The 21751-nt window shown below is 46.1% G+C and overlaps 1 protein-coding gene and 1 non-coding gene across 3 annotated transcripts in view; one reads left to right on the top strand and one right to left on the bottom strand.

Moving 5' to 3' along the window:
- Positions 1–21751, bottom strand: part of MOB3B (MOB kinase activator 3B) — a 215751-nt gene that overhangs the window by 35217 nt on the left and 158783 nt on the right. For both annotated transcript variants that reach the window (XM_052644810.1, XM_052644811.1), the window contains exon 3: positions 11907–12109. In XM_052644810.1, coding sequence (XP_052500770.1) covers positions 11907–12109 — 203 coding nt within the window. The remainder of the gene's footprint in view (positions 1–11906; positions 12110–21751) is intronic.
- TRNAS-GGA (transfer RNA serine (anticodon GGA)) lies at positions 4846–4917 on the top strand. Its single transcript has one exon. It is a non-coding gene; the product is annotated as a tRNA-Ser (tRNA).

Raw genomic sequence — 21751 nt, 5'->3', positions numbered from 1 at the left:
CTGACAAGAAGCAACCCTCAGGCCTTTGCACAGATGATGCTGCCAAACAAAAGGTCCTTTCAGAAGCCTCACAATGGCTCTTCCTTGCTAGCTATTTGAGGTAGTGGCTCTGGTGCATGTGAGAGGCTCTGCTTCTTTTCACAGTCCTGACCTGACCTTGCCATTTCAGGCCGACCTTGGCTACTGCACTCACCAAGTGTCCCCCTGGCGTGCGTGGGCATGCCCTGGCCACCTCTTAGGGGAACACAAGGTCATTGCGTGTCTGGGCTGAGATGAGCTGTGCTGGATCTGTATGAGACAAGGCTTTCCAAGTCTTTGGTCTGCAAACTGCTGTTCTTCCATCTGGTCCTAAAACACCCATTTTTCAAGCAGCAGTTTTGGTGGCTGAAGCCTAAAATCACTTGGTGCATGAACCTCAGTCGTTAGCCAAGAGTCACTGCCTACAAACTGGGAGAGTTGGGGAAGCTTGGGGGTGATAAGATGGCAGTAAGGAGAGTAATGAGGGATGGAGAGGGACATGGGTTGGATGTTGAGAAATTGCCCACCACGCCTGTTTGAACTAAAGATAACAAGTATAGGAAGCAGATGAAATAACACATGTAAAGAGTGTAACGAAACATCTGGAACTCAAAAAATAGAGCTATTATTTATTTCTTGAAAATGTGTGTGTGCCATGCACATAGTGACAACTGAATGATGGGATATCACACAGTGACGTGGGAGGGTGGAGGAGTGAGAATGGATGAAGCTGAGTTACTTTTTTCCCCTGAGGCCCTCCTGTATGAGGACTGTTATTTACTTCCCATCTCCCTCTCTGTCTTCTTTCTTCCTCACCCCATCAGCAGTGGTGGGGGTGGGCTTGGGGCCAGGGTGGAGGCAAGGCGGGAACACTCAAAATCGAGAAACACATCACAAAGGAACAGTGTCGCCCCCAGTTTGTTCCTTGGGTCACGATCTCCATGAGATGTTAATGAGTAATAACAAAAAATTTCTAGGACTTCCCTGGTGGTCCAGTGGTTAAGAATCTGCCTTGCAATGCAAGGGACATGGGTTCAATCCCTGGTCTGGGAACTAAGATCGCACATGCTGTGGAGCAACTGAACCCACGTGCCACAACTCCTGAGCCCTAGTGCCCCGGAGCACACCACGACTAGAGAGTCCTGTGCGCCACAACGAAAGATCCCGTGTGACACACAGTGAAGACCCTCAGTGCTCCAACTAAGACCTGATGCAGCCAAATAAATAAATACTAGGAAAAAAAAGATTTCAGCAGCCAAATGCAATTAAATTGGGAGTGGGGATGGTGCTACAGAAAACCGAACCGGTTTCTCCACTGGATGACTTCTCAAGGTCTTTGCTCTGTAAATCTTGAGTCTTCCAAGGGTGAGGGTGATACAGCATTTTGTAAACTCATTTGATCAAGAAAAGAAAATCCGTTTTTCACTGATCAGTTCTTGGGATTGACATCCTGAGAAATATTATCGGCCAAAACTGATCCTTAGATTTTTCTTCTTGGCTTGACTTTCCCACCTCACTGAGCTAGCCACTCCTATCCTTGAGGAGAAGAAGAGATGATGTGCTAACAAGAGAATTTCCTAATTTGAGAGTAATTGTCATCTAGAGTCTTGCCCCCCTCAGAGAAGCACTGAGATCACCTGAGGGCAAAATGAACCGAGCATTTATCAGGGGCACAGAATCAGAATCTGCACTGTGGTGAGATGCCCAGTTGATTCATATGCACATTGTATTTGAGAGGGAGGAACTTCCTTAGGGTTTCAGTGGCTAAGACCCTTGAGCTCCCAGTACAGGGGACCCGGGTTTGATCCTTGCTCAGGGAACTAGATCCCACATACTACAGCTAAGACTTTGCATGCTGCGACTAAAGATCCCATGTGCAGCAACTAAGGTCCAGCATAGCCAAATAAATACATGGCTATCTATTTTTAAAAAGTTTGCAATGGAGACCTAGGGTGCTTGGTCCTGGGCACTAACCTCAATAATTCTGATTTGGTGTATCTGGGGGTGAGGCTTGGGTAAGTACATTTTAAAATATCACCTCCAAGAAATTCTGATGCAGCTGTGTGTGGACTCCTATTGAGAAACACAAACTTAATGTAAAAGCTCCTAAGGCCCATGGACAGAGGAGCCTGGCAGGCTGTTGTTCATAAGGTTGCACAGAGTCAGACACAACTGAAGCGACTTGGCACGCACGCAGACTCATGGCCCAAGTGTTCTCAGGCTCTCAGTCGTGTCTGACTCTTTGCAGCCCCATGGACTGTAGTCCTCAAGGCTCTTCTGTCCATGGGATTTCCCAGGCAAGAATACTGGAGTGGGTTGTCATTTCTACCTCCAGGGGATCTTCCTGACCCAGGGATCAGTGCATCTCTTGTGTCTCCTGCATTGGCAGGCAGATTCTTTACCACTAGCCTCACCTGGGAAGCTTTGCTATAAAGTAACAGAACAGCCCTGTGCTGACACTTGGTTTCATGGCAGCACCTCTACAAGGTAGGTGACGGTATAATCATTGTTAGAAATAAGGCAATGGAGCCCTGGAGAGAGATGGTGACAGTGCTGGACCAAGGTCACCCAGGGGTGAGCAGGTCATCAGGATGAACAAGAACCCTCCTGTCTTTCCTGCCTGCCTCGCCAACCTCTCTCCTCCTCCTCCTCCCTCCTCTGTTCTTTATCCACCAGCTTCTGCATGGCTAACAGCCCTCTCTGAGTCTGCTTTTGTCTTCAGTGAAAAGCTAACAAAACACTGTTGCTCCCGGTGCTGGCTAATGACTGCGCCTGATTAGCGCCATTCTGTCAGCTGACTCCCAGGCAGCCAGGCCAGCCAGCAGCCTGCTTATTCAATCAGGGCCTGGCCCATTTGCTAATTACCAGCATCATTTGGGCTCGTTTCCTTGACTGTGAACTTGCTCAAGTTCCAATCATCTTCAGCTGTTGCCTTTACAGGAGAACCGAATCATTTATCACGTCTCTCAGTGCCCCTCCCAGCTGGCGACTGAATGAAACCCCAAGTGTCCCCGGTTCCCAGGCTGCTGCTGACCGGCGGGTCCCAACGGGAGCTGTGAGGCAGACCCTGTGCACAGACGGACGTGCTGGCCTTCCTCACTGGGCTGCCAGGGTGACCTCGTCCCTGCTCCTGAACCCCAATTGTATTCCCACTCGGAGGCCTGACAGAGTGGCCTACTGTCCCCCCTCACCAGTGATGGAGGGTTTTCCCAGGACGTGGGGTTTTTTGTGATAAACCCAGGAGACTGCATCACCATAGACCTGGAACACCAGGACACACAGTGCTAGAGCGTTTGACATCCTCCCAGGACCTATAATTGGGGTCTAGATCAGAGAACTGACTGGGAGTCGGGGTTCCATCATTCTCTGGCAGACCTGATACTAAGGATTTGCATCTCTTCACTGCTCTACAATTCATTTTGCTTTTGATCTCAACTACTAACTCGATAGGATGACGCTTTATGTCCAACAGCGGATAAGTGGAGGTCTGCAGGCATGTTCTGAGATGAGGGTGCCACCAGAGAAGGAATGATGGTGTGCAACCCCTTTGAACTGAGGTGTCTCATCCTCCAAGGACTCTTCCCGATTCAAAATCACATTAAGCATCTTCAGTGGCTAAGTCAAAGATCTCTCTTGGAAAATGTCACTTGAAAATACATGGGTTATTTTCAACTATCTTTCGATATTGATTTCTAACTATTAATAATTCCACAGTGATAAGCAAACAAACAGACTCTGTATGATTCCAATACTTCTATTTTTGTTGTTGTTCAACCACTAAGTTGTGTCTGTATCTTTGCAACCTTATGAACAGTGGCATACCAGCTTCACTGTCCTTCACTGTCTCCCGGAGTTTGCTCAAACTCATGTCCAGTGAGTCAATGATGCCATCCAACCATCTCATCCTCTGTCGCTCCCTTCTTCTCTTGCCCTCAATCTTTCTCAGCATCAGGGTCTTTTCTAATGTGTTGGCCCTTGGCATCAGGTGACCAAGGTGTTGGAGCTTCAGCAACAATCCTTTCAATGAATATTCAGGGTTGATTTCCTTTAGGACTGACTGGTTTGCTCTCCTTGCTGTCCAAGGGTCTCTCGGGTCTTCTCCAGGACCACAGTTCGAAAGCATCAATTCTTTGGCGCTTAGACCTCTCTACGGTCCACCTCTCGTATCTGGACCTGACTACCGGAAAAACCATAGCTTTGACACTATGGACCTTTGTTGGCAAAGTGATGCCTCTGCTTTTCAATACCACTAGACTATGAAATTTTTGGACCTTGTTTTATGTACCTGGATATGTTCCAGTGTGTCCTAGTTTACAGCCTATGGGAACTTGAGTAGAATTTGTACCCTATTGTTGTGTGAAAATTGTATAAATCTTAATTATGTTGAAGTGGTTCATGGTGCTTTTTAGGTCTACTATATCCTTTTACTTCACCGTATATTCATTTTATTAATTTTCAAGAGTTTGATATTAAAATTCCAACTAAAAATCTTATCTACTTAAAAAAATAATTGTAATATTTAGTGGAACCAAATGTAACCTTGTTCTGTATTTTCCAAGTCGCCTGTAAATGTGTTATTGTACTATCATAATTTTAAAAATAAAAAAGAAAGAGGAAAAAAAAAGCCACATTAAACATCTATTATGTACTTGGCAACATCAACAACATCAACTCAAAGAGCTGAAGGCACGGAATGCATTGATACAAATACAATGAACTATATCTGTTACAAGGCCACCAAGGCAATCCCCAGGATGGCAAAAGGCCATGTGAGCTGGGGAAGGCAGAATTAGGGTAACTCTGCTTACTATATGCTGGTCCCTGGTTTTCCTGGTGGCTCAGAGGTAAAGCGTCTGCCTGGAATGCGGGAGACCCAGGTTCGATCCCTGGATCAGGAAGATCCCCTGGAGAAGGAAATGACAACCCACTCCAGTACTCTTGCCTGGAGAATCCCATGGAGGGAGGAGCCTGGTAGGCTACAGTCCATGGGGTCACAAAGAGTCAGACACGACTGAGTGACTTACTGTGACTGTACATTCATTATCTCATTCAACAGCCAATATTTCTTAAGCACCTATCAAGTTTCTTAAGCACCTAACCTCTTTAAATTTTGAAAGTGAAAGTGTAGTCGCTCAGTCGTGTCCAACTCTTTTCGACCACAAGGACTGTAGCCCGCCAGGCTCCTCCATCCATGGAATTTTCCAGGTAGGAATACTGGAATGGGTTGCCATTTCCTCCTCCAGGGCATCTTCTCAACCCAGGGATCAAACTGGGGTCTCCCACATTGCAGGCAGATTCCTTACCATCTGAATCAGCAATTCTATTAATATTATACCTATTTTTCAAATGAGTAAAACGAGGCTTTGAAAAGCCTTGCTCAAGATTGCAAGTTGGTGAATGAATAGTTCAGGGCTTGAACCCAGATAGTCTGAACCTCGTCTTTAAACAGTCTGAGACTGAACCTCCTACCGTTGTGGGATGCTGGGCCCTCAACATAACCCATGTGGGGTAGTTGGCCCACAGCAGACAAAAGCAACACAGTGGGCTCTGGGTGCAGAAGAGTGTGGCTGTGAGTGGCGGAAACATGGCAGAAAGAAACACGAGGTGGGGTTTAAGTGTTCTACATTGTGGAATCCCAAGGCATGACATTAGGAAAGTCCCACTGGAGGTATGGGAACTCTGAGACTGCTGATATTCAAAAGGAAACTGGCCGGACAAGTGCTGCCCTTCTAGCCTCTAGCTGCATTCGATTCTAAAGAATGTACTAGAACAGGAAGCCAAATGCCTGACTCCTTCATAATCCTTCAAAGGCCAAAAAATGAGTGAGATTCATTATATTTTTTAGACTGCATCTGTCAATTCTCAAAAACTTATCTTTTTTATACAATGAGAACATCTGGGTAATTTGCTTTGCATATCTAGTGTAACTGATACATGCAAATGAAATAAAATGTGTTCATTTGATATAATATGACTGATTTTAATGTCAACATATTAAATAATAAAATTAATAATTAATATTAAATAACTGGCAACAGTAGAATCGGAAGTTCGTTGTTCAAGCACTGTCAATTATTGAAAGTGTTCATTTCAGTAATAACAATCCACAGTGCAGTATTCTTAATAGATACTGACCTGTGCTAAGTATCCAGAATGAAAATATATAAGGACTGTCTTTAGAAACACCCTCAATATCATTTTCTGTTACTTTATAGGTTTTGGTTTGTGGGAAATGAATACCTAATTTCAGACAGATAAGCATTAAAAGCACTTGTTATCAATATGTACAAGCATTGCAATTAATCTCCCTGTAATTAAAATTAACAAAACAGGTTAGAAGGCTACTGTTTCAAGCAGAATTTAAAGAACTATAAACTTCTGGGAAGAAAACTGATGTTCCTTCTTGCTCACAACCACTCTTTGTTCCCCATCCCCCAAAGAGGCTCTTCTCTAGAACACTGGGTTGTCCCAGGCCTTTCTGTGACTCAGATTTCAAGCACCTGGCACTGTTAGGTGTTCAAATCCCTGGGGCTCTTCTTCAGTTGTAGAAAATACAGTTGACCCTTGAACAATGTGAGGGTAAGGGGCCTCGACCCTTTGTGCTGTTGAAAATCTGAGTCTCATGTAAAGTTAGGCCCTCCATGACCAAGTTTCCTCTCTATCTATGGGTCTGCATCCACAGATTCAACCAACCTTGGATGGTGCAGTAATACAGTATATCAGGTATAGTTAATGTTAGTTTCTCAGCCGTGTCCAACTCTTTGCAACTCCATGGACTGTAAATGCAAATCCCCTGTCCATGGAATTCTCCAGGCAAGAATACTGGAGTGGGTTGCCAGTCCCTTCTCCAGGGGATCTACCCAGCCCAGGGATCGAACCCAGGTCTCCTACTCTGCAAGCAGATTCTTTAACATCTGAGCCACCAGGAAAGCTTGCGTATAAGTGGACTTCATATGCAGTTTGAACTCGTGTTGTTCAAGGGTCTGCTGTAACTGAGAGTGTTCTGATGCAAAGGAAAGCTTTCTCTACTTGGCTTTTTTTTTTTTTTTTTTTTTTTGGTTTGCTTTATTTCTGGGGAGCAAAGTTCTTGACTTTTATTTTTACTTATGACCTCACTCATCTGCTAACTTGTTTTTTATATTGCCTGCTTTACAAAATTGTTGTTTCTTGCATTACCATATGTGTAGCTGAACCTCTGATACAATGATGATATATAGTTCTATAAGAGATCAATGATTGTACTAGTGTAACTCTAGATATGGGAAGACACACTATGAGGGAATATTTTCCCAGACCATAAGAGACTAGTAAGACAGGTCGTTCAGAGAATTTGGGCACTGTTAATGAAACAGTAGAATGGGAAAGACTAGAGACCTCTTCAAGAAACTTAGACATACCAAGGGAACCTTGCATGCAAAGATGGGCACAATAAAGAACAGAAATGGTATGGATCCAACAGAAGCAGAAGATACTAAAAATAGGTGTCAAGAATACACAGAAGAACTATACAAAAAAGATCTTCATGACTCAGATAACCATGATGGAGTGATCATTCACCTAGAGCCAGACATCCTGGAATGCGAAGTCAAATGGGCCTTAGGAAGCATCACTATGAACAAAGCTAGTGGAGGGAGTGGAATTCCAGTTGAGCTATTTTAAATCCTAAAAGATGATGCTGTCAAAGTGCTGCACTCAATATGCCAGCAAATTTGGAAAACCAGCAGTGGCTGCGGGACTGGAAAAGGTCAGTTTTCATTCCAATCCCAAACAAAGGCAATGCCAAAGAATGCTCAAACTATAGCACAATTGCACTCATCTCACACACCAGCAAAGTAATGCTCAAAATTCTCCAAGACAGGCTTCCGTACATGAACTGAGAACTACCAGATGTTCAAGGTGGATTTAGAAAAGGCAGAGGAACCAGAGATCAAAAATCTCAGAAAAAATCTACTTTTGCTTTATTGACTATGCCAAAGCCTTTAACTGTGTGGATCACAACAAACTGGAAAATTCTTAAAGAGATGGGAATATCAGACCACCTGACCTGCCTCCTGAGAAATCTGTATGCAAGTCAAGAAGTCATAGTTATAACTGAACATGGAACAATGGACTGGTTCCAAATTGGGAAAGGAGTACGTCAAGGTTGTATATTGTCACCCTGCTTATTTAACTTCTATGCAGAGTACATCATGAGAAACACTGGGCTGGAAGAAGCACAAGCTGGAATCGAGATTGCCAGGAGAAATATCAATAACCTCAGATACGCAGATGACACCATCCTTATGGCAGAAAGCAAACAGGAACTAAAGAGCCTCTTGATGAAACTGAAAGAGGAAGTGAAAAAGCTGGCTTAAAACTCAACATTCAAAAACTAAGATCATGGCATTCGATCCCATCACTTGATGGCAAATAGATGGGGAAACAATGGAAACAGTGACATACTTTATTTTCTTGGGCTCCAAAATCACTGCGATGGTGACTGCAGCCAAGAAATTAAAAGACGCTTACTCCTTGGAAGAAAAGCTATGACCAACCTAGACAGCATATTAAAAAGCAGAGAGATTACTTTGCCGACAAATGTCCGTCTAGTCAAAGCTATGGTTTTTCTAGTAGTCATGTATGGATGTGAGAGTTGGACTATAAAGAAAGCTAAGCATTCAAGAACTGATGCTTTTGAACTGTGGTGTTGGAGAGGACTCTTGAGCGTCCCTTGGACTGCAAGGAGATCCAACCAGTCCATCCTAAAGAAAATCAGTCTTAAATATTCATTGGAAGGACTGATGCTTAAACTAAAACTCCAATACTTTGGCCACCTGATGTGAAGAACTGACTCACTGGAAAAGACCCTGATACTGATAAAGATTGAAGGCAGGAGGAGAAGGGGACGACAGAGGATGAGTCCACTGACTCAATGGACATGAGTTTGAGCAAGCTCCTGGAGTTGGTGAAGGACAGGGAAGCCAGGCTTGTTGCAGTCCATGAGGTCACAAAGAGACACAACTGAGTGACTGTACTGAACTGAATGAGGCTGAGTTCAAACACAGCACGTTGGGTGGCCTATTGTTGAAATCTTCACCAAACCTGGCAATGAGGGTTCCTAGCACTTGAGCAGGAAATGAACCTGGGCCCTGGCAGTGAAATCACCGAGTCATAACCACTGAACTGTCAGGTGTAATTCCCTCTACTTATTAACTTACACTCAACTCTGTCTTACCATGACCTTCATATTTCCATACGTAAAAAAGAAATTCACATTCTCCTCTCTCCAAATGGTGCTTCTGCTCCTTTGGCTCAGAGAAACCCAAACATGGGTGTTGGGAAGAATCTCTTCCTCTAAGAGCACCTTTAGGGAAGGTGTCCCCCTCCACCTGAACATATCAACTGAACAAAAGTGAGCCAAACTCCCTGGAAGCAGACCTATGTTTTGGAGATGAGAGTGCTTGCCCTAGTCTCTTTATTCACCCCTGTCCATTCTGTCCTAGACATTTCCTGAAACTAGCTTTATCAGTTCCTTCCAGGCTTTTAACTCCCTTTGCTATTTGCACAACCTTTTATGTTTACTCAAAATAGCCTTTCTACAAAGGAGCAAAACTCCCATCACGATATGCTTTAGCTTCTTTCCACACTACATGTCCAGCTGAATTCGGAGACAATTTAGTTCCTGCCAAGAGCTTTCTAGAAAGTGGCTGTGAAAGAAAATGAAGAAAGTGAATGCTTTAGCCAGTGATATAACACAAGACCCAGCAAGTCTTGCTTTGTTCCAGAACTCGAGTGATACACAGAAAATATGCTTTCTGCCATGTATTCCAAAGCATAATATTAATAATAGATTTCAAGTTGAGAAACTCTAAAAGTGATGTATAAAACATCTGTTCATTCCCCAGTGTCTTCTTTGCCAGATACAGGAACTCTAAACATGCATTAAACATGTCTTCTGGTTTTTGTATTTTCATTCTTTAATATCCGGGGCCTTGCTAAAAGTGGAGGGATGGCCCTGATCAGGACTCACCCATTTCTAGAGATAGTAACCAACTTATCCTTGAGCTGTTTACTCACCAGTCAATACACACTAACCAATCCAGGGCCCACTCCCCAAACCACCTCCTCTAGGGCTGCTCACACTTAGGGCTAAAATTCCTTTTCTCTCATCACCCTAGGGCCAGGTGAACAGCTTGGGGCAGCCCCTTTGCCCCAGAACCTTATGAAATGATTCAAATCAGTCCATGTTTAGCCTTGTTACCCTGCCTCGCCCAGTCCTTCCCCGGGAAACCACAACGAAGGCGCCATGTTTTCCCTCTTCCCTGTCCAACCTCTGTCCTTCCGTATGGCTTTCATGTCATGGTGTGCCCCCTTCTTTGGGGATCTGTGAGTAAAACAAACTATTTTTTTAATGGCATCATCTCTTGATCTGTTGGCCTCACCAGACATAAATTATAACCTATATTTTAAGAACATATGAGACTTCCCTGGTGGGCCAATGGTTAAGAATCCACCTGCTAAAGCAGGGGACATGGGTTCAGTCCCTGCTCCAGGAAGATCTCACATGCTGGGGAGCAACTGGGTCCATGCTCTAAAGTCCGGGAGCCGCAACTAATGAGCCCATAGGCCACAACCACTGATGCTCGCAAGCCTAGAGCCTGTAGTCTACAATGTGAGAAGCCCATGCACCAGAATTAGGCAGTAGCCCCCACTTGTCATAGCTAGAGAAAACCCGAGTGCAGCCATGAAGATGCAGCACAGCCAAAAAATTAGATCCATCAAACAATCAATCTTTGAGAAAAAAAATGAAAAAAATGTACATGAAGAAATAGGAAGACAGGGTAGCAAAAGACTGTTCTGGCCCCTGCACTCTGGCCATTGTTCAAGTGGACTTGGATCAAAGTTAGTTACTCTGTCAGTCATGTTTACCAAAACGGCCACTTTAAACGGTTTTAGAGAAAAAGCATGATTTTTCCATAAAGCACTGTAATTATACTGGCGAAGACAGCACTCAATAGAGCTGTTAAAGATAGCTGTGATGAGGGTATCCATAGTATTATACATGTTAGAAAAGATGCAGGATTTTTTAGGGGCCCTTGACTTCTAAAGCACAGTTTGAGTCCAGCTGTAAAGATAGCTTATAAAGAAAATAAAAGAACTCCTCATTCACCTAAACAATAAGAGTAAAGTATTTTTAACCAAGTGTTCTGAATTCTCACATATTCCATTAAAACTGAATTGCAAGAGGTTCAGTAAGAAAAGCCAAGTCCCCGTGACACTGTATTCTCATCTTGGGCTCACCTCTCTTTCTCCCTGGAATAAAAGCTACTCAAAGACAGCTTAATTTAACTTTGTGTCTCGCAGCTGCCACCCAGTAGGTGCTAAATATTTATTCACCGACTGAAGAAATGTTTATTACCTTCTTTGGAAACCACCGTAGCAGATGACACAGAACTCAAAATGCCCATTTATGGGGTTAAGTAAATAGGTGAGAATTAAAGGTACTCCTGGGACTTCCCTGGTGGTCCACTGGTTAAGAATACACCTTCTAAGGCATGGGATGAGGGTTCGATCCCTGGTCAGGGAACTAAGATTCTATGTCCGTGGGCAACTAAGCCTGCATGCTGCAACTAAAACCAGACATAGCCAAATAAGTATTCAACAGGAAAAAGTTGGTTGTTTTTTTTTTTTAAAAAGCTACTCCTTCTGGCCCAAACCATGACAATCTCAGCCCCTGAAAGCTATGCATGTCTTGGCATATCCTGACCTTTACCTGACCCCTAAATCCTGCCCAATTCTGCAATCTTCCAGTTAGCAGCCGGCCATCAGTGCAGGGGCATGGCAGTTCTGTGACAAATGGTCAACCTCCCGGGGTGACCTGGGTGTGGCCACTACACGGGGACACTTACCAAGGGCTCCAGCTCCTTGCGGTCTATGAGGTTCATCTCCGTGACGAAGTAATAGAAGTGTTTGTAGCAGGTGTTGACGTGGGCCTCGGCACCCATCACAATGACCCGGTCGAAGTGGTGGATGTAGACGTGGACGAAGACCCGGAAGAGGCGGCAGAGGATCTTCTTGCAGATCTGCAGGAAGTTCTTTGGGAAGGGAACACCTAGAGAAGGGAAAAGGGAACAAAACCATGATGGGGATGCTCTGGCGGGCCCCGAGCACATGCTTCAGGCTGGAGACCAGCCCAGGACTAGTCTTCTGGACCAGGCTGCAGATGCACTCTGTGTGGGCAACTGCCCTGGACACAGCCTGAAAAGGTGTCCAAAATGGTGTTAAATTCAAATGCCAACAACCAGGAAAAAGACTGAAAAAATGAGGGAAGAGGGTCAGGTTTCCTTCTTTGGTGGTATCTTTTTTGGTACACACAGACATGCAGAATTAATGATTTTCAGTTTGAAACATGCATTCTTTTTCACTTTTCCCACTTCATAGAGCCCAAGAAAGGTCTTTTTCCTCTTATCTTTAATATAGGAAAACTGGTAGCAGGAGGGCGATGCTCCAGGGAGACTGGCACTCCTGACACAGAGTATCAGGGAGGGGTGGGGGCTGCAGAAATCCGAAAGCCCCTTCTCATCAAAGCAAGCAGTCAAGGCACAGCTCAGCCGGTGGTGGCCATGTGGGGACAGAGGCCTGGGGCTGCTAGATCTTCTGGTTCTTCAAGATGATTCAGAAATCTGGGGTTCTATGTGAATTATCTGGTTTTCTGTTTTTAAACATGATATCGAGACTTTCCTGGCAATCCAGGGGTTAAGATTCTGAGCTTCCACTGCAGGGGCTGCAGATTCCTTCCTTGGTCATCCCACATGCCTTGCAGCCAAAGGGGACAATAATAATAATCATCATAGTAAAATGATAGCAATTAACCTGAAGTTGAAAAAAATATACCACAGGTCAAGACGACACATCATTCCAGGGATAACTTGTCCTGAAAACTGCCAGTTTGCAAATTCTGATCTAAACTTTTCCCAAGATCCACTGTTTCTGGGGTGTGAAAATGAAACAAAACTTCATGGAAACGTTGCCTGACAGTTGCTGTCACCTCCTCTCCTTGAGGAAGGTGAGAGTTGGGGGTTGTTGTTCATAACACAGACTGGGTGGGTGGTCAGAGGAATCATGCAGGTTTCCTGTCTGATGACCGCTACTCCCAGCTCGGTCAGAGCAACAAATAGCAGCATCCCAAGCCCACTTTCTCCATCTCAAACACTGCTTAAGCTCTCGTTATTTACACAGTTCTTAGGTAGTGACATCATAGATTCCAAAGTCAGATAGCCTTTAAATTCCTATATTGCTCCTTTTCCAGCTGTACGACTACAGGCAAGTTATTTAACCTCTCTGAGCTTCAGTTGTTCCATAGGTAGGATGAAAATACCAACTGTTGTAAGGATTAGAAGCGATACCCAGAAAATAGAGTCTTTCCAAATGGCCAGGAGAGTGTCAACATGTCTAAAATCCTCCTACAGTGCCTAGCACATGGTAAGAGCTTGCTAAATGGGAATGACAAGCACCACCCTCCGAATCTCTCTGCTCTGTAAAATCTGGGCGATCTAGCTGTTGTTATAAGGGAGCCCTTATCAGGAAAAGGTAGACATGACCACCTGCCTTTCAGCAGAATTGCAGAGCAGTGCTCAGGGCATGTCCCTGGTCCCCAGGAAGCCTGGAGTTTTGCCGTCCGTGCCTCTGCTGGGTCCTAATCGCAGCTGCCTGGTGAGCGACATCAGTAACTGGATCGCCTGGGACCCCTGGACCGGGATGAGAGATGAAACACAGCTGGCAGCTGGCAGAGGCAGGGTCTGCCTCCCCATTACCCAGCAATGATACTGGCTTTTTTTTTCTAGAACAAAATGGCAACATATCAAATGAACCACGGGGAGAGACTGGGGCACAGCTTGGCAGCTGACTGTCTGGGCAACAGATGCTGGTATTTAGGGGTGGGGTGAGGCCAAGCTGGGACAAGGTGGAGGGCAGCCCCTCCCAGAGCTGATGGATGGTTTCCTCTGATGAAAAGGGGCTGGTGAAGACCACTGCTGCCAGGCTTGGGGAGGCTTTGGAGCCTTCAAAGAGGCCTGAGACCTAGAGATGATGGAATCTCCCTTCATCCTCGTTCAAGAATATTCCCGTCAGAAGGGGAGTCCTTTAACAACACTGAGACAATATCAGGAGTTGACATGGGTTACCTTGGCAACCGGTCTGTGATGTAGGGTTTACTAGTCCTGCATCACCAGTGAATAACACCAAACACAGATGAACTTGCTCCAGGCCATTTAGGTAAACAGTGGCAGGGCTGGGATTTGGACCAAGTCAGTCTGATTCTAAAATATAACTGATCTAGGACTTGCCGAGTGGGACCAGTGGTTAAGAATCCACCTTGCAATACAGGGGAATGCAGCTTCAATCCCTGGTCTGGAAAGATCCCACATGCCTCGGAGCAACTAAGCCCATGAGCCACAACTAGAGATTCTGTGTGCCACAATGAAGATCCTGCATGTCGCAACAAAGACCCATGCAACCAAATAAACAAATAAAATCTAGCAGACCTGGTTATGTCTGGCATGTGACTCTCTGGCAAGGATAAAAGCACAGCTTAAAGGCTAAATGTAAAGAGGCATCTCAAGGTTACTTTTTGGTGATGCAGAAATATAATTTTTTAAAAAGGAAAGGGGTGAGGAGAGAAGGGTGAAAAAAGTCCACACCCTCTGAAGCCACAGCTCCGAGGTCAGCTAATACTCTGCTGCCCTGAGAGAGATGTGTTTCCTCGGCCAGTGCCTTAGACCATGGATCTGGGACTGAGAGTAAAAGCTAACATTTACTGTGCACTGAAGTCTTGGGCTTCCCTGGTGGCTCAGACCATAAGGAGTCTGTGCAAAGCAGGAGATGCAGGTTCGATCCCTGGGTCAGGAAGATCCCCTGGAGAAGGAAATGGCAACCCACTCCAGTATTCTTGCCTGGAGAATTCCATGGACAGAGGAGCCCGGCAGGCTACAGTCCATGAGGTCGCAAAGAGTTGGACACCACGGAGCGACTAACACTTAACAAGTCCAGGTACTGATATTGTTATCATCTCACAAGTGAGGAAACTGACTTGGAAAATTAAGTGGCTGCCCCAGGTCACAGAGCCAGCAAAGAATGGGGGGCTTTGGATCCAGGATTGTCTATGAGGACCCAGCACCCTGAAATCTAGAGTTGTTGCTCTGGGGTTCTGCACATACCTCCAGCTCCCAAGCCCTTCCTTCCCGAGTAGCCTGAATCTCCTCAGGTGCACTTATCTTTCCTGTCACCAGCTGCTAGGAAACATGGCAGGGGGTGGGAGGTTTCAGCTGTGCCAGTTTGTCTTTTTGTTTTTTAGCTGCTAAGTCATGTCTGACTCTCTTGCGACCCCATAGATTGTAGCCCACCAGGTTCCTCTGTCCATGAGACTTCCCAAGCAAAAATACTAGAGTGGGTTGCCATTTCCTTTGCCAGGGGATCTTCCCAACCTGGGGATCGAACCCGCGTCTCCTGCATTGCAGGCGGACTCTTTACCGCTGAGCCACCAGGAAACCCCAATTCCCATGAAACAGCCATACAAAACTGAACTCTGAGAGTCTTGATATGTGTATGTGTGTTGTGATGTATTCCCAGTGAAACCCTGGGCAGTGATATTTCAGGGTTTTGTTTGTCTGTTTAATGTAACTGTGGCTTAGCTCAGTGAAAGTGTTTGCCTGGCCCAGGAGGTAGAGGAGTGGTTTGGCTCTGAACGAGACTCAGGCTCTTTCTTTGGCAGATGGCTACTACAGCTCCATGGTGTAGGGAGCCTCACTGTTGAGATGATCATTTTTTGGCCTCCACTTGACTTCCCTAATGGCTCAGACAGTAAACCGTCTGCCTACAATTCGGGAGACCTGGGTTTGATCCCTGGGTTGGGAAGATCCCCTGGAGAAGGAAATGGCAACCCACTCTAGTACTCTTGCTTGGAAAATCCCATGGACGGAGGAGCCTGGTAGGCTACAGTGCACAGGGTCGCAAAAAGTCGGACACGACTGTGCGACTTCACTTCACTTCACTTCACTTAGCTCAGTACCTGGGTTGTAGAAGGAGCTCAAAAAATGTTTGCTTGTCTTAAATGAATGCAAGCTGGCAGTAGGAAGAATGAAAGGCTAATGAACCATCTCACATGGACACTGGGCTTGTTACCATGGCAGCCGGAAGCTGAGGAGGCCGTGCAAAGCTCTGGGCGGAGGGCAGCCTGCGTGTTTCAGGGGGCACCACTGACTCACTCAGCACTGTATCCAACTGCCTCCTTTTGTTCCTTCAGCTTTTCTTAGTACATAAGATACTGGGGACCCTCCACTTTCGTGTTTCCCAAGGTCTGTCTTAAAAAAGACTAATTCTGGGAGATCCTTGGTTAGAAGCTATACTTGACCTTATATTTATTAAAAATGCTTTTTATGAAAGCTTGCAATATACCTAACCATAGTAAAGGATCTGAGAATGCCTGTAGTCAAAAGTCCTATTTAACTCTGGAACTTCCTTTTACCTATAATAGCAACTGGTTTAAAAGTCTGTAATCAGACTTGCTAGGTTTCATTTCCGGCTCTATTATCCAGGAACAAGACAGTGACATCGAAACAACTCAGTATGTCTAACCCACAGTTTCCCCATTGTGAAAGAAACAGGGATGTGAATACTATCTGTAGCTCAGGTGGTGGTTGTGAGGATTAAATCCACACACGTAAAAGGCTTTGCTAATACTCTGCAGACAGGAAGCCCCCTCGTGAACTGTTAAGTTTTAGTATTGCATGGACCAAACAGTCTTTGTAACATACTTTTGGATTAAATTCTTCAAGCACATGTATTTTCAGGAGGACAGTCTTGGTATCAATGCATCATTTTGCAAAGAACTAGAGTAGTAGGCACTTGATTAAGCCCTGGATTATATTCAGCCTTGCATTATTTTCTACGTATTTCTCATATTTATATCTTGTATTACTGTAAGTTCCCTGAACAAAGGGGCTGTCTTATACTTTGATTCTATGTTTTAAAGCACCTCGCACAGGGCTAGATAGGGAATACTCATCAATCAAAACCGAGCCATAAGACAGCAGTGGTCTTATTTAGTCAAGATGTGAATCCATCATCTCCTATTTGGGGGAGGAAAAAAGCCTACAGCAGAAATGACAGCTTTCTCCCAGAGACCTGATTGGGTCCTGGCATGGAAGGCTGCACAATGATCTTCTAGGGAGGAGGGCTCTGAGATGAAGAACATTTTGATCTAGCCTAGCGGGTGGGAAGAAAAACTCTGAAATGCCTCCTTTCATCATGAAAACCTCCCTTCTTTACCTTTCCATATAGTTGTTTCAGGAGAGGGGAGTGATAGTTAAATTTCAGTCACTGTACTCAATTAGAAAGTTAATACCAGACAATATTAACCAGCAGTCTCAACAGGAATAGACTACATAGGTTTGGAGTTAAAGTTTGACTAGTCTTATAATAACCCAGACAAATCTGACAATAATCTTGGGCAGGTACACATGGATCATAGAAAACAACCTTTGACCTATAGGTCCCTAAATGATTCATAAGCATGGACTAATCTCAGCTCCTCCCCTGAGTCTCAGATTCAAGCTGGGAAATGTCAGATTCCTAGAAGCTGGCTAGAAACGAGATGCGTTCAGATGAGTTCTGCAAAAAGGTGATAGACATCTAGCTGTCTAGGGAAGGACAAGGATGGCCTCAGGGCAAATGGTGTGGCTTGGCCTCTGCAAACAGAATTAGTGAGCCTAACACAGAACCCCACAGAACCCCATTGGAGAAGACAATGGCACCCCACTCCAGTACTCTTGCCTGGAAAATCCCATGGACAGAGGTGCCTGGTAGGCTGCAATCCATGTGGTCGTGAAGAGTTGGACATGACTGAGCGACTTCACTTTCACTTTTCACTTTCATGCATTGGAGAAGGACATGGCAACCCACTCCAGTGTTCTTGCCTAGAGAATCCCAGGGATGGGGGAGCCTGGCGGGCTGCCGTGTATGGGGTCGCACAGTCGGACATGACTGAAGCGACTTAGCAGTAGCAGCAGCAACACAGAACCCGGAGAGGCGATGGCACCCCACTCCAGTACTCCTGCCTGGAAAATCCCATGGACAGAGGAGCCTGGTATGCTGCAGTCCATGGGGTCGCTACGAGTCAGACATGACTGAGCGACTTCACTTTCACTTTTCACTTTCATGCATTGGAGGAGGAAATGGCAACCCACTCCAGTGTTCTTGCCTGGAGAATCCTAGGGACAGAGGCGCCTGATGGGCTGCCGTCTATGGGGTTGCACAGAGTCAGACTCGACTGAAGTGACTTAGCAGCAGCAGCAGCAACACAGAACCAGGCTGAGCTTGGATTCCAGAGTGGGCCCAGGCAGGATGCCTGGGTGGAAATCAGAATCCCAAACCAATCACTCACATGTGGTTCCAGCAGGAATTTGCTCAACAACTAGACTCAAAGCAAGACAAGAGTTTGCTGAGTGATCAGGCCAAGGAGGAGGCCGGCCAGAGAGTTGGCATGAAGGCAGAGGGTGCGGTGAGCCCGCCGGGCTGGGAGCCCCTCTTGAAAGTCTGACTAGGCAGCCTCACATTCTGCTTCTGATGCTGGTGGGGACCTGGTACTCGGCCGGGACCCAGCATCTGACGGAGCCCTACTGAGTTTATGAATGTGTCTAACCACAGACCTTCTGATCTCCAAGCCACACTGAGCTTGAGAGCTAAATCGAGCATGGAATACAGTAATTTCTCTGGGGCTCTACTTGGATTTGCCTTTTATCTCTGACTCAGTAAATCTCCTTTCTCCCAAACAAAACTGAATAAAAATTCCAGTAATTTCTGAGCTTTAATCCAGTTTCTTCCTTCCTCATCTCCCCCCACCCCCTCCTTTTGCTAAGCCACCAAATGCCCCATTCAATCCATCCTCTTCAGGCACCTCTGGGGCAAAAAGAAAGCAAGTTGTTTAAATGACTTGTGTCTTTTTTCTTTTATCCTATTATGGAAGCTGCAAAAGGAGAGAGTTCCTCAGGGAATGCAGAGATGCTATGATAGGGCCACAGAGGGGAGACTACGGTCCCAGAGTCAGACAAGACCCAGGCAGCAATTTCTGAGCTAGATGCTACCCATTCTAGCTTTCATGGTTTTTCCTTTCTTTTCTTCTGGAGAGAAAGCCAAATGCTTGGAGCTGAGACCCCTGGTCTGTGACAGCGCTTGGTTGAAGCTGGGCAGTGGAGGGTTGGAGAATCAGGGTTCAAAGGGACACGAGAGAATGTCCCTGCACATCCCAAGTTCCACAAGCAGCTGGCAGATATCCCAGCCTGTTGTTAATGCCACTCCCTTCTTTAGAGTTCAGCCCCAGACTCAGGTTCTCTCATCCCCAGACTCAGGTTCCCTGGCATCTTCCATCTGCTCCTGACACACTCCTGAGCACTGACACTGTTGTTCAGTAGCTCAGTCGTGTCCGACTCTTTGCGACCCCGCGGACTGCAGCACGCCAGGCTTCCCTGTCCATCACCATCTCCCAGAGCTTGCTCAAACTCATGTCCATTGAGTCAGTGATGCCGTCCAACTATCTGAGCACGGTTCCCAGACGCTAATTCCACTCTGAGGTGCATGCATCCTGACTCGTGTCTGCGACCCCCTCCAGACTGTAGGCTCCCGGAGGAGCTGGTCACAGATGGATCCCCTGTGCCCAGTGTGGAGCCCAGAGCAGGTGGGTGTGTGATACATCCTTGCCGGCTGCTGGCTTGAGGGTTGAGCTCTTGCGCCATCTGCTTACACCAGAACCAGAGCTCAGAAAGGCATGAGGACTGACTGGCTTGAGGTTGAGAGCTAGTCTGTGATGAAAAGGGGTCTGAATGCAAGTCTGTCTGACTCCAGAGCCTGTTAGGCTCTTTCCACTCTGCTGGGAAAGTGGATGGGATTCTTACGGTTTGTTTCATCTCATGCCAACCCAACTGGCAGAGTCGAAGGAGCCACGTTTGTTAAAAAATGAAGGTGGAAAAGGGCGTATTGGCTCTTACTTCCCCAGAGGCATTTGTCATTCATGGTTGATGGTTCTGGTTAAGTGTCTGGCTCTGGCGTCAATCTCTGGTTTCAGAATCCAGCTGTGGAACTTCCCTGCCACTTGCCCAAGGGTGAGTTCGCTAAATCCTAACAGGCTTGGTTTCCTTATCTGTGCAATGAGGATAATCGCACCTAGTATTTTGTGAGATTGTGAGGATGAAACAGGAAGCACAGGGCCAGCAGGCTCTCAGAGGCATTTGGCAAAAGGCCGCTGATGTTACTACGCTGTGAGGGTGGCTCTTCCTCGTCAAAGTCCAGGGTGGGGGAGGCACATGACTCCGCACGGATAGAGCTCCCTATTCTCCAAAGGACTAGCTCTACCTGGAAAGCAGATCCGGACCCGAGGTGATCCACGGAAACACCGTACGAACCATCTGAGGAGCTTCCACATGACCCAGGATGAAGCCTAATGCGTTGGCCAATCCCTGGGGGACCCCAGTGGCTTCCTAGGTGGCACTTGTTAGTAAAGAAATTTGCCTTTCAATGCAGGAGACTTAAGAGACCCGGGTTGGATCCCTGGGTCGGGAAGATCCCCTGGAGATGGAAATGGCAACCCACCCACTCCAGTATTCTTGCCTGGGAAATCCCATGAACAGGGGAGCCTGGGGGTTACAGTTCATGGGGTCACAGAGCAGACATGACCGAAACGGCTTAGAACAGCACACGCCGTGGCGTGTCAGTTGTTTAGTCGCTAAATCCTGTCAGACTCTTTTGCGACCCCATGGACCGTGGCCTGCCAAGATCCTCTCTCCATGGGATTTCCCAGGCAACAATACTGGAGTGGGTTGCCATTTCCTTCTCCAGGGGATCTTCTTGACCCATGTCTTGAACTGAACCCATGTCTCCTGCAGGCAGGTTCTTGACCACTGAGCCACAGGGAAGCCCCGCATGTCAGGAACAACAACCAAAAACGCCGCCCTTGCTCCCGCACACTGTCTATCCTGTTGAGAGCATCTGTGCTGTCCTTTGGGTCTTTGGGGGCCAGGACCAGGAGTGCACATGTGAAAATCCCTCTCCAAGTCATAAAAACTACTCATTCTCAATAGCTCATGGATAAAAACAACATCCCACACACGTGGGAAAAGAAAACAAGCCTCTGGCAGCGTGGCTGAGAACATACCATTTCCAAAATACTTGCAAAATAAAACGCGATTGGATCACAAGGAGAAAAAAAGGAAGGAAGGAAGAAAAGCAACCCTAACAACATAGACCAATTTCTGAAAAACTCCCCCCTGATACTCTATTTTCCTGCCCATTCCCTCCACATTCTCCTGCCTCCTGCAGAATTATATATATTTATCTGAAGAGGCCTCCTGATCTTGCTGACGAAAACTCAAGTCTGGAAGGCCGACTCCTCTAAGCAGATGTTTTGTGTTATCTCAGTGCGTTCCTCAAGAAAGTGTCTGTACACTGTGCCAAGGAAAACAGTCCCGTGTAGCAAGACTTTGTTCCTCTGCCTGAGAAAAAAAAAAAAAGAAAAAAAGGCCCCAAACAAGCTGACAGCTGCCAACGGTTAGAAATAAACTGGCCACTACTCTCTTCCCCGACTCCCTCCGCCTGGTCTTAGCCTCCCGCACTCCTACCCTGAGTTACTCTGGTACCTGTTATCATAGTGGCTGGAACAGAGAAAGGAAAATAGAAGAGCAAGTGATCATACGTTCTAAACAGATTG

Source organism: Budorcas taxicolor, chromosome 8 (assembly GCF_023091745.1).
Source record: "Budorcas taxicolor isolate Tak-1 chromosome 8, Takin1.1, whole genome shotgun sequence".
Classification (NCBI taxonomy): Eukaryota; Metazoa; Chordata; class Mammalia; order Artiodactyla; family Bovidae; genus Budorcas; species Budorcas taxicolor.
The sequence above is the reverse complement of the archived record's forward strand: the minus strand, read 5'-3'. Positions and strand labels throughout refer to the sequence as shown.